This window comes from Vitis riparia, chromosome 18 (genome assembly GCF_004353265.1).
Source record: "Vitis riparia cultivar Riparia Gloire de Montpellier isolate 1030 chromosome 18, EGFV_Vit.rip_1.0, whole genome shotgun sequence".
NCBI lineage: Eukaryota > Viridiplantae > Streptophyta > Magnoliopsida > Vitales > Vitaceae > Vitis > Vitis riparia.
In genome coordinates, this window is record NC_048448.1 from 2,188,822 (window position 1) to 2,201,824 (window position 13,003).

The following is a 13,003-nucleotide window of genomic DNA, read 5'->3' on the forward strand; positions in this document are numbered from 1 at the left end:
ATCTATAAATAAAAATATTATATTATATTTTCAATATAAAAAAGCCATATATATATATATATATTAAATAATACAAATATTAGTACCATTTTACAATACTTTTTTTTAAGTATAAATTTATTTTTTTAGTCAAAATATTTTATTTTGCAAAGTAGACAATATAGAAAAATAAAAAATTAAATTTATGATACATGAGGTATTATATATCATAAATTTTGAATAAAAATATTATGTCACATAATATTATATTCTTTTAATTATTTCATATATATTCTTCGTATCTTGATATTTTAATTTTTTTGTTATAATTTTCATCTTTTAATTATGTTTTTCATACTTAAGTTATAATATTTATACTTTAATACCTTAATCATATTTTTCATATCATAATATAAATTTTGTATCCTAGTCATATGCGAAGCATGTAAATCATAAAAATTTGTATTTTAATACTTTAGTTATGTTTTTCGTATCGTAATATCACTTTTATTATTATTATTATTTATTTAATTTTTAACCTTCAAGACATTTTGGCTATATGTTTGTTGGCCAGGCCCAAACTGACTAAGCCCATCCACTGGAGTCATTTCGGGTAACCCGGGTGGGTTTATGAGATTAAATCAAATAACTTATTAAAACCCGCGCTTCGTGTCCCTTTATAGGGTTTATTAATTTTTATTTATTAATATCTGACTCGGCGGAACAATCGAGGACCCACTGCTCTGCAGTTTGACTACCCTCTTCGCCGGTGGGATCTCCGATTAGGGAAAGCCTCATCTTTTCCATTTCCGTTTTTTTATACCATACGTTTGGTTCGCGGGAAAGTAACGGAAAATTAAAAGGGAAGCGAAAAAAGGGGGAATTTTGGCGCGTATCTTCGCTGTCAGGGTGTGTTGCATCTTGCATGTAGGTGTTCTGTTTTCCCGGGCTCCAAACGGAGCATGATAAAGAATGTAACTCTTTTTTTATTCTGTGTTTTATTTTATTTAATTTTTTAATTTTTATTTTATAACAGCAGTTCTTGTTACTTGGAAGTTGGAACAAAAGTTAAATGAGTATTCCGAGGGGAAAAGAGAAAAATTTAAAGATCAGTTCTAGGGTTTCTGAAGCTAAGACGGAACCTTCTTCTGTTGAGAACAAGAATGATTTGGTTGAAGATCCTGACAATGCGCGTGATATGAGGTTGGAGAGGCGGTTGAAGAGAAGATGTGTTGCAAATCAGAGTTTAAAGATCAATTCTTGTACTAGAGGCACAAAGAGAACACCGCAAGATGCTCCAACGAAAGTCATCCTGTTGGATGATGATTACAGGATAAAGAAAACCCCACAAGCCGTTGCAATAAAAGATATACTGTTGGATGACGACTACAAAGTGTACTTAGATACATTAGGTAACAATCGTTGCAATCCCTCAGTGGGAGACGATGATTTCGATCCTCAATATAAGATGTTCTGGGAAAATGTGAGGGAAGATGCTACTTCTTTCGTGCTTGAAGTTGCTGTAGACGAAGACATACATATACTTTTGAAGTATGAAGAGGATGATAGGTTGGGTGATGAGGGCAAGCCTGGAAGTCCAGACAATTTGAGAACTGTGACAAAAAGAGAAAATATAGAAAACCCAGAAATTTCAAAAGATGTTCCAGCCAGAAAAAGGAAGACTTTGATTGACAACAAGTTGAGGCCAGATTTGAGTAAGAAAGCTAGTTCAAGGGTTCTTTCGTCATCTGAGCCCAAATGCAAGCATGAAACAGAACCTTGTGATACTGGAATAGATGAAAGCTACAAGACATTTCTGGAATGCATCAAAGAAGATGGCAACTATTTGGTTTTTGTAAATAAATATGGCAAGCGGGTGAAATATGAAGAAGACGAGGAAAGTGAATCCGAGTCAGAGATATTAGCAGCAGACAGTAATCCATGCATTACACCAAAACTATTTGATTCTTCTGTATGTATCTTGTTCACCTTCCACTGTGTTGTGTCTTATTTAAAATTCTGGTATGATCTTTTAGATTACCAATTATTTATGATTTTGTATTTTGACAATTATTCTTATGAACTGCTGATATTATCATCTGTTTTGTGTTGGCAGCGTATTAAAAATCGTAATAGAACAGGCCATTCACAGTTTAGGGATAACCTTATGGTTATTCTTAAAAAACCTTATGACCAGTTGGAGTATGAAGAACTTTTGCAAGAAATAATTCGGAGGAAACCATTGGAACGCCATAGAGACTTGCGTGGACGGATAAAATCATACTCAGTGGAGATTTGCAGCAAATCATATCTTGATCACCACACTGGTAAATTAGATATTACCTACTGGTGTGGGTGCAACTGTTTCTGAAACATGGATCTAATTATTATCCTTGTCTTCTTGTTTGATTATGCAGCTCTGTTATTTTTCTCTGTGTTTCATTGTTGGTCATTGGAGCATGGCTAACTAATTTTTTTTTATTCATTTCTTTGTGTTGATTTTGTCTTTTTGATAATTGGTAATTTTCCATATTGATTATGTTTTTCGTTATTTATATAACCTCAGTGAAAATTGTTTTGTAATTTTACAGATCTTAAAAGAAAGATTGATGCAGTTCAAGGTGATCGCTGTAAAATTCTGAATCTCTTGCGTGGATTCTTTTATTGGTTAAAAGTGAGTATTTATTTCTTGTTTGCACCTTCTCTTGTTTGTTTGAATATGCCTAGTTAAATCTTACACAGCAGCTAGATCTTTTTTTTTTTTTTTAATTTTAAATGATCATTATTATTGTAAACAACAAATGTATTAAATTATGGATAAAGAAATGCAAAAAAAGGGCAAGAAATCCTCTTAAAAAACACAATGAACTAATTAGAATGTATTTTTAAATTAAGAAAAATAAAAAAAACTTATAAAAATTTTCTTTGTGTCGTGTGTTTTTGTAAGTATTTAAAATATGTTAGATATGAAAAAAGTTTAATTTGTTAATTTCTTCGATCCATCTAATTGTGGTTATTTTTTTGATAACTGTCATAATTTCTTTATAATTTTTCGAGTGTTTTAATTAATAAATTGTGTGTATTGCCCGATATTGATTTGAGACACCGAAACCATGTGCCTCAAGCTTTCCCAAGTCGATCATTGATGCTATGGCTTTGAACCAAATTTCGGCCTCAAAGTTACACCATTACTAATATAGTAATATGTTCAATAAATATCTGATGTTGTTGATGTGTAGGAAGAATTGGCCTTAACCTTTTTGTATATGAATTACTAACACTTAGTTTTCTCTAAGAAAAACATCTCCGTCTCTCTCCTTTCTTATTCTCATGGTGGTAATGCTTGGGTAAGACCTCTAGGAGGCCTCATTCAAGATAACATTTGTGCCTGTAGTGAATGTAGACATCAACATCCAAGTTTATTTGTATGTTGTGGCCATTAGAGAATTTTGTTTGAGACTTGATCATCTCTTCTATAAGATCATTGGATGATATTTATGAAGGATATGGGTAAATTACATGTAGGCAGAGCACTTTATGAAGATCAAGCAATAATCAACTAAAAGTTCCTAGTTGCACTATTATTTATTCATTGTTTTACATGGGCGATCACCATGAAAGTTGTTTTTTCAGCTTACATGGCTGATGGAAATGTTCAGATGGAAGAAGAAAAGCTGGATTTTATTTAATTAAAACTCTCTATTTGACTGTTCAAAAAAGACAGCCTAGTTTATTTGAATTTGTGTATTTAATAATTCAACCAGAGGTATGCATTTTTCTGGCTAACCAGTTCATTGGATGGACCAGCCTCTTCTGAAGTATGGCTTGATGTCTAAATCATGTAGGGTAGGGTCATAAACCAAACTGGCGGTGCATGTAAAGTTAAAATCATCTTATATGTGCAGCTATGGTGTGATTTATTATTGAGTTCCTTTTCCCAGTGCATGTTTTGATATTTTTGTTTTGCTTTCACTAACTTAATTGACCTTTTGTTTTCTTTATATTATTAATGTATAAGCAGTACCAAGTTGTATTGCTCATTCAATTCTGTTTGATGCATCAATGCAATTGAACTAGAATGGCTAATTAAAAGTGGTAGGTCAAGGAACTCTTGGGGGCTTTTCTGGCAGTTGTGATGTTAATTTAACATAATTACATGCAATTATGAAATCTTGTTTACTGTATCTTCAGCATGTATGTCAATACTTGTCAATTATTTGAAATTATATATCTAGTTTTTGATACATAGAGTTGTACTTCTTGTGTCAGAATTTGTCCCATGAAGGAGCATTTCAGCCTTGGTCAGATGCATCATGTCTGAAGATGATGCTACAACTGTAAATATCTCAAGATTACAAAGCAGGAAAATCTTATAGCTGCAGCTCTATCAGTTCAAGCTTTATGGTAAAGGCCTTGTGGCAAATACATGTTTTTGCATTTACTGAGGATGAAACTCTTGCTTGTGTTTTGTGCATTCTAAAACTTTTGGATACCTTTTGTGGCACAAGCCATTTAGACATCTTGTAACTAAAATGTCTTAAAACAGTATAATGTCACAACCTGGCATACTTGCCTTCTTTCCTAGTCCAAATATCATCATTGTACATTTTGGGGAAGGCCATCGTTGAATAGAATGCGTGGCTTCCCCATGCTGAAGTTCAGGACCCTTGCATTCATGTTGTACTTGATTTCCCCATCATATAGCAGCTTCCTTATGTAGTGCTCTATGTCGGAACCAATAAGGCGAAGTGTATATTCTGTCAGAGGGGCACCCTGATTCCACATCACATATCAGTCTCAGAAAAACTCATGGAACAAAGATTGACATGGAGCAGAACGCATGAAAATGTTCTTTTCCTTCCAACGAAGTTTGAATACCGAAAAACTGAAGATAGCAACTAGTGTAAACATATCTTGTGTTAAAGCAGAGATCATGAAAGAAGTGCTTAACACTCTGAAAACATTAAAAGACTCACTTCCTACTCAAATGTATAGAGATGAGGATGGCTGTTTTGGGGATGGGCTTTTTGACCAGACATACAATGGCATCTGATGCTGCAGCTAGTCTTTTGATGTTTTTGTCTCTAAAGAGAACCTGGTTGTGATGGTGTTTTTATGAGGGGTGGACGATATTTCAGTGAACCCTGATGCAAGTATGTGGTGCTAGGCAGATAACCATTTGAAGTAATATGTAGCCCCTATCTGGTGGTTAACCTCATGGCAACCATTGAGAAGAACAAGTCAATTGATTACTAGAGTTAGATCATCACTTTGCAGACCATCCATGGTGGACGCTACAATGGGTGGGGGAAGAGCGACAGTCATGGTGTGCTACAGGGCAAATGGTATAGGATCAATGAAAGTCAAGGTTACTCTGGTGGCTTCTATGAGGGGTAGCATGTCTCTGCTGTACAAAATCACACTGAATACTTTGTCCCTCAATGCTAAAGAAGCACCCATGTCCCATGTGATTGGTGGGCAAAGTAAGAAAGCTTAAAATATCTGAGTATAAGCCAATCGGACAAATATTGGGCAATCAAAGAATGGAGCCTCAACGTATTCCATCTTACCATCTAATCTTCTAAATTAGTTTGCTAGGGACTTGGGCGTGATCCTGTTTTTAATTTATCAGTCCTAAAATTTCAACTTCTTTTTCTTTTCCCTGATTTTCTTTGTTATCAATTGTCAAATCAGAACAAGACTCATCATTTCTTCATCTTGATATTCCGAAGAGAAGAGCTTTGCATTGTTTTACCGTGGAGTTAGTGGCAAGAAAGCAAGCTTTCCATCCCATTATTGTATATACAAATCCTGAAAGCAGCAGTAATGGATGAAAGATGACAATGAAAAGGAAGATACCTCATAGTGATCTACAAGCTCCTGAAAGTAGGCATAGACCTTGTTGCAAGTCTCTGATGTCCAAACAAACTCATTAGTGGGGTCAAGGATAAGGGTGAGCTTATCCATCTGGGTTTGATCAAATTCACAGGTGACTGGATCGATGTAGGCAGCGTATATCCTGACATGGCGAGTGACACTGCTGAGCCACTGCCCCCCATATTCTCTGCTCATGTTCTTGCTCTTCACGTTAACCTGTGGTTCTACGGGTCTTGGTAACTTTTGCTTCCCTTGCTGCTTCATCTTCTCTTGCTCTTCTTCTTGCGCATTCACTTGCTGTGATTCGTCTACTTCAGCTTGCTGTTGAGCTGAAATGAAGAATGCCCTCCTCTTTCTCAGCTCTCTCTTGCCTCCAATCCAACCCAACATGGAGAATTTTGTACAAGCCATGTAAGACGAAGTCGCGGCCATGAGTGGATGCACTAGTTACTGGCTTTAGGAGTTTTTCAGTTCTCCTGTCAGTTTTGCTTTGGGAAATTGCTCCTAAGCACCGGTAGTTTTAGGAAAATTCTCAACAGGGCCAATGGATTTAGACCCTTTCTTTTGTGGATCAGATTTCTTGTTTTTATTGTGAAGAGAGAGCGAGCGAGAGAGAGAGAGAGAGTGAGAGAGTGTGTGGTGAACAAAGATACAAAATGGCTACCATCAATTGGCTTGTTACAGTGTTGGCCTAATACATTCAAAATGTTTGTCGAAGTAGACCCCCATTTTTTTTTTAAATAACAGCCCCTTGATTTCAAGCGCAAAACATATATCATCGTCCAAAAGATGCGGCTGTTTCCACTTTCATGGCATCTTTCATTTCCTTCAACAAATGGCTCGTTGAATGCCCTGCATTATCCTATGCTGGTTCTAACAGACACGATTAACATCCTAATGTTTGTGTCCCATTGAGAATACGAAAGATTCGGCTATAAAAGATTCCTCAGATTGAAAAAACAAACAAATAAATAAGCGCATTTGTTGGTATGCATATATATAATTCCTCCTTAATATCCGAACATATTTCCTTATTACAAATTTACTATCTCCCAAATAGTTGTTACTCATAAGTCAATTAAATTAAAAACGAGAAGTTTTGAGAGAATTTTATGTTTTTAAAATCAGAAAATACTAATTATTTTTTTATAAGATACACAAACTTTTATAAACTTACATTAAAAAAATAATAAATTTTAAAAATTAGGTAAAAGTTTCTACTGCCTCAAAATTTAAAATTTCTAAAAATCATTTTTAAATACATATGATAACTTTGTATTTTTTTTTGTGAAAAATGTTCACTTTATATATAAACTTCTAATTTTAAAAACAAAAAATAGAAAATATATTTAAAGAGAAACTTAACCCCAAAAAAGCCAGCCAAGTCAAGTAATCTTTACCACTCAAATGCAGACCTCCATTTTTCCTATGTTCAAGACTGCCTAGGGCGTCTAAAACCATATTTCCTAGGACATTTAGGTTATGTTTGATGAATGTTTGTAGGAAATGTTTTTCCTACGTTCAAGACTGTTTGGGGCAACTAAAACTATAATTTTTAGGCCATTTAAAGTGTATTTGATAGCTATTTTAAAAAAAGTTTTTAATCATTGTAACACCTGAATGATAAAAAATTTTAAGTATTAAAAATATAAGAAATGTTCTATAAAATTATTGTCAAACGAGCTTTTAGAGTATGTTTGGCTAATTTTTGATAAGTAAGGATATGCATTAAAAAGGCAAAACGCCGCAAAGCATACAGGAAGTATACAAGGCAACTTATGCCTCAAAAAACAAAGACAAAAGGATTACCTCCCTCTAAGTGGAAGCTATCCACTCTAAAAAGCCTATAAGGGAGAACGCCTCCTCTCCTACATACAATTTGGCCCAACTCCATAAATTACAAACAAAAAAATTCTTTAACTTTTGAACATTCAATATCCCCCCCTAAAAGCTAATCTATTCCTCTCCTTCCACACCGTCCAAAAAATACACAACGGAATGGCAGCCCATATCTTTTTCCTTTTCTTTCCCACAAACGGACCCCTCCAACTAGCTAAAACCTCCTTTACAGTTTCTGGGAAAACCCATTTCACATCAACTAAACCAAAAATAATCTCCCATAATGCTCTAACCACTGTACAATGTATAAGGATATGATTTACACTTTCTTCCTCACAACCACACAAAAAGCAACGGTTTGGCAGTTGAAATCCTCTTCTTTGGAGCCTATCCAATGTTAGCACCTTCTCCCATGTCGCCTCCCAGGCAAAAAAACAAACCTTAGTTGGCACCCTTGCCACCCAAATACTTCTTGCAGGAAAACCTATATCATCAGACTTCGCCAACAAACTATAAGCTTCCTTTACCCTGAACTGAACACTCTTTCCTTTCCTCCACAGAACTGAGTCTTCCTCCAAGGAGGGTTTGAAACCCCTCAAAGAGTGGAGAAAGTCCCCCACCAACTCCAACTCCCAATCATTGAAATCCCTCACAAAGTGAAAGTTCCAATTTCCTTGACCCAACTCCTGATCCCACATTTCCTCAACCGTTGAATTCCTTTGCGCAGCCATACCAAAGAGATGAGGGAAACACTGAGACAATGGAGCTTCTGAACACCACACATCTGTCCAAAATCTGATTCTGTTGCCTTTCCCTACTCGGAATGTCATGTTATCCCAACACCACTCTGATTCTTTCCAAATCTCCTTCCAAACCCCTACTCCAACCGCCCCATTTGCCTTTTTGGGCCTCCAATCAAGCCCCTCCTGCCCATACTTCACCTTGATCACTTGTCTCCACAAATTATCTTTGTCACAAGCATACCTCCATATCCACTTGCCAAGCAAAGCTTTGTTCAACAGAGCTAGCTTTCTAAGTCCTAGCCCACCTTTATCCTTGTCTGTACAAACCACCCCCCATTTGACCAGATGAGCTTTTCCCTCCATATGTCCCCCTCCCCACAAAAAATCCCTTTGTAGTTTCTCAATCCTTCTAACCACAATCTTAGGCATTCTGAACAGGGACATTTGGTAGATTGGCATGCTAGCCAAAGTACTTTTTATTAAGGTGACTCTTCCACCTTTAGAAATATATTGTCGTTTCCAAAGAGCTAGTCGCCTCCTAACTCTCTCCTCCACCCCATCCCATATATAAGGCGCTCTGTTTGGAGCCCCTAGAGGGAGACCCAAGTACTGAGATGGTAAAGCCCCCACCCTGCAACCAAGCTCAACCGCCAACTCCTCCATCTCCATCACCTCTCCAACTGGAATGATTTCACTCTTGGCTAAATTAATCCTTAGCCCTGAAGCCGCCTCAAACCAGAATAAAATCCAACTTAAGTGAGTGAGGTGATCCTTTCTAGCCTCACAAAATATAATTGTGTCATTAGCAAAAAACAAGTGAGAAATGTTCATTGGAGGACCAGTTCCACCCCTGATGTTGCATCCTGATAAAAATCCCCCCTCCACAGCTCTCCTGATAAGAACATCTAGCACTTCCATCCCCATAATGAAAAGATAAGGAGACAGAGGATCCCCTTGTCTAAGACCTTTAGAGCTAGGGAAGAAACCTGCAGGCACTCCATTGACCAACACTGAGAATTTAGCTGAGGATATACAACTCCACATCCACCCCACCCACTTAGACCCAAAGCCCATCTTTTGTAACACCTTCAACAAGAACTTCCAATTGATGCTGTCGTAGGCTTTCTCTATATCCAATTTGCATATAATACCCCTTCCTTTTTGTTTCTGCCACGTGTCTATCACTTCATTTGCAATTAAAGACGCATCAAGGATTTGTCTTCCCCTCACAAAGGCATTCTGAGAAATGGAAACCACCTTGCCTACTACTTTCTTCAGTCTATTAGCTAGCACTTTAGCCAACAGCTTGTAAAGCCCCCCCAAGAGACTTATAGGTCTGAAATCTCTAAGATCCTCAGCCCCACATTTCTTAGGGATCAATACCAAGAAGGTATTGTTGAGGCTCTTAAGGAAAGAGCTGTGATCATAAAAGTCTTTGAACATTTCTAAAAGCTCCTCTTTAATGAATTCCCAACAGCTTTGCCAAAAGGCCATAGTAAAGCCGTCCGAACCGGGGGCTTTATCCCCATTCATCTCCATCAAGGCCGCATGAATTTCATCTTCTGTAAAGGGCCTCTCCACGTACTCAGCCTCTTGTGGACTGATCTGGTCAAATTGAAGATTCCCTATGTCCGCCTTCCACCCCGTATCTTCTGAAAGCAAGCTTTGGAACTCATTAGCAATTCCTTCCCTGATATCCTTCTCCTCCACCAGCCACACTCCATTGATCTTTATTCTCTCCAAAGAGCTATATCTACGGTGAGCACTTGCCATGCGGTGAAAGAAACCCGTGTTTCTATCCCCCTCCTTCAGCCATATTTCCCTAGAGAGCTGTCTCCAATGCGTTTCCTCCATTATCACCCATTTTCTATAATTATCCTTTGCCTCTTTCTTAAGCTCTATTTCCTCCACAGTCAGAATTCTTTCACTTTCCTCCCTATCCCAGAATTCCACCTGCTGCAAGGCTAAGGATTTGTTGCTCTCCAGCTGCCCAAAAACTTCTCTATTCCAGATTTTCAATTTCTGTTTGATTTCCTTCATCTTAGTAGCCAATCTGTAGCTAGCACTGCCCCTAACCTCAATTCCTTGCCACCAGCTGTGAACTAGATCATTGAAGCCCTCTACCTTCAGCCACATATTTTCAAATCTGAAGGGGGTTGGGCCCCGTCTTATCCCCCCTCCCACTAACGAAATTGGAAAATGATCGGACACCGGACGGGGCAGCCTACACTGATTAATCCCATTGAATTGATCTATCCAACAAGGGGATACTAGGAACCTGTCCAATCTTGCCCAGGCCTGATTGTTCAGTCCCCCACTCCACGTGAAATCACCCCCCTGAAGGGGAAGGTCCACCAGCCCCAGCTCATCAACAATTTCAGCAAATTTCCTCATTGCTGAATTTATTCCCCTCTGACTACTCCTTTCCCGTGGAAACAGGGTAATATTAAAATCCCCCCCTATACACCAAGGGTCTTCCCACAGCCCTCTTATCGCCCCAAGCTCATCCCATAAGGCATCCCTTTCCACTTTGGAAAACAAACCATACACTCCCGTAAAAGTCCATATAGCCCCATTCTCTACATTCCGAAATCTGCAAGATAGCGTGAACTGACCCTCTTCCCAATCTATCATATTCAAGGTCCTTGTATCCCAACATATCAAAATTCCTCCTGAAGCCCCTTCCGCATTTACAGCTTTCCAAGCTAGGAATCTTCCGGATCCTAGGCTTCTTGCAATGCTGTCCGACATAGCTTGGATTTTTGTCTCCTGAATACAAATAACATCCACCCTCTGGTTCCTTATGAACGTCTTAATAACTTTCCGTTTAGAGCTATCATTTGCTCCCCTCACATTCCAACTCAGAATTTTCAACTTCATTGGGCAATCACAATCTGACGCCCTTTGCCCTGTACCGAGCCTTTCTGTTTAATTCCTCCCTCATAATTAATGGAGCATTCCAATCTTTTTAACTCCCTTTCAAATTTAGATTTGTCCAGTAGCTCTTTACTATGGATTTTCTCCCTTCTTTTTCTGATTTTGGTCAGGAAATTCAGAATTTCCTTCTCCAACCCCTCCGTGGAGAAGCCCAGGAATTGGCTGAATTTCACCAAGCCATTCTCCTCCCATTTATCCTCCTGCTCACCTCTCTCTGTTTGGGCATCACAAATATCTCCTATCCTAACAATCCCCTTGCCCTTATCACTGTGGCTTATCTTTGCTCCCAGTTCCTTACCCCCACTTCTTCCTTCATTACAGCCCTCATACACCGTTAGCCACATGGTATTATCATCCCGATCCTCCTCATTCCAGTCCCCAGAATGATCGAAAAACTCCCCCCCGGGAGTCCGATCAAAATTAGAAGAGTTAAGAAGAGAGGTTCCCAAATCCCTTTTCCCCCAAGAGCACAATCCCATTCCATACCTCATTGCCTCCTCTTTAAGCGCCTTATCCGTCTCTGAAATCCCAGCCACTCCATATAGTTTCCTCAAATCTTCAGTCTCCCGTGCAACAAAAGGTTCAGGCACATGAGGATTACCTGGAACTGTTCCCTTCTGCAGAGAATCCTTCTTCTGAGGGCTATTTCGGTCTTGGGCTGCTGAGGGAATTGGGCCTTCCCTTTGCTTTATAACTAACTGAGGAAACTGGGCCTTTGGCGACATTGGGCCTACATAAGAGCAGCCCACTTCATCACGTCTATGGGATGGGCCAGCTTCTGGGCTAACCGCCACACCTTTCAGCTTCAGGCCCAACACACCACTCTTCAGCCCAGGCCCTTCACCCCCTCTTAGCTGCTTTGGGTTGACAGATGGGCTTAAGAGATGCGAAGCTTCATTTAGGGCCCAAGAGCTGGAAGTCGGGCTTTGAGAAACCCGACCCGAACCACTCCTCTGCCCACCCGTCCCATCTTCTGACGTCTGCAGGGTCTCGAGACCCACACTCACCCACCCCTTCCTCACTCGCTTCTCCGCGCGTGAGATCTCCTTACCCCTGTCCTCACTGCTGTGACGACCATCACTATGTCTGCAACTCCTCCTTATCACCGGCCGACATTCCCACCACAACGATACAGCATAGACCTCGTCCTCCACTTCAACTTTTAGGACACTCGGTTTAGCTTCGCCTCTTCCTCTCACCAATATTCTAGCCCACTGGAGCTCGCCCATCGTTCTCGTTTGGTCGTCGACTGTGATAAAGCCCCCACATTCATCCCCCACCTTCTTGAAGATCTCCGAACTCCAAAGCGAGACAGGGAGACCAAATAATCTCACCCAAATTTCCTCGGGCTCTTCCTCCTCTGTCCAACATCCACTCCTTGGACTCCAAAAATCCAGCCCTAACTGAATCCCATCCATCCTGCGATTTCCAGAGGATACCACACGACGGGCCTCTTCCAAGTCTTCAAAGTCCAGCAAAACCCTTCCCTTACCCAACCTAGCCAACCCTAAACTACCCTTAAGCTCCCACGATTCTGCCCAGCGTCGTCCCACCTTCTCAAGGTCATCAACTTCCCCTGGGTTGTCTATTCTACTCGCCACCACACAATACTCCAACTTCTTGAGCAG

At 39.3% G+C, this 13,003-nt stretch overlaps 2 protein-coding genes across 3 annotated transcripts; one reads left to right on the forward strand and one right to left on the reverse strand.

The window, feature by feature from the left end:
* Positions 1-706: 706 nt before the first annotated feature.
* LOC117907522 lies at positions 707-4,640 on the forward strand. 2 transcript variants are annotated; one of them, XM_034821082.1, is made up of 5 exons: positions 707-906; positions 1,016-1,951; positions 2,096-2,306; positions 2,571-2,653; positions 4,249-4,640. In XM_034821082.1, exons 2-5 carry the CDS (start codon positions 1,052-1,054, stop codon positions 4,318-4,320), a joined length of 1,266 nt encoding a protein of 421 aa, XP_034676973.1. In that variant the 5' UTR covers positions 707-906; positions 1,016-1,051; the 3' UTR covers positions 4,321-4,640. The 2 variants fall into 2 exon arrangements, with proteins under 2 accessions (XP_034676973.1, XP_034676975.1); XM_034821084.1 differs by having other exon boundaries at positions 1,019-1,951.
* Positions 4,332-6,419, reverse strand: LOC117907523 (NAD(P)H-quinone oxidoreductase subunit M, chloroplastic). Its single transcript, XM_034821085.1, has 2 exons — positions 5,839-6,419; positions 4,332-4,752 (listed from the first exon to the last, which is right to left on the reverse strand). The coding sequence occupies exons 1-2, from the start codon at positions 6,286-6,288 to the stop codon at positions 4,576-4,578; spliced, it is 627 nt and encodes a 208-aa protein (XP_034676976.1). The 5' UTR covers positions 6,289-6,419; the 3' UTR covers positions 4,332-4,575.
* Between the last annotated feature and the right edge of the window lie 6,584 nt (positions 6,420-13,003).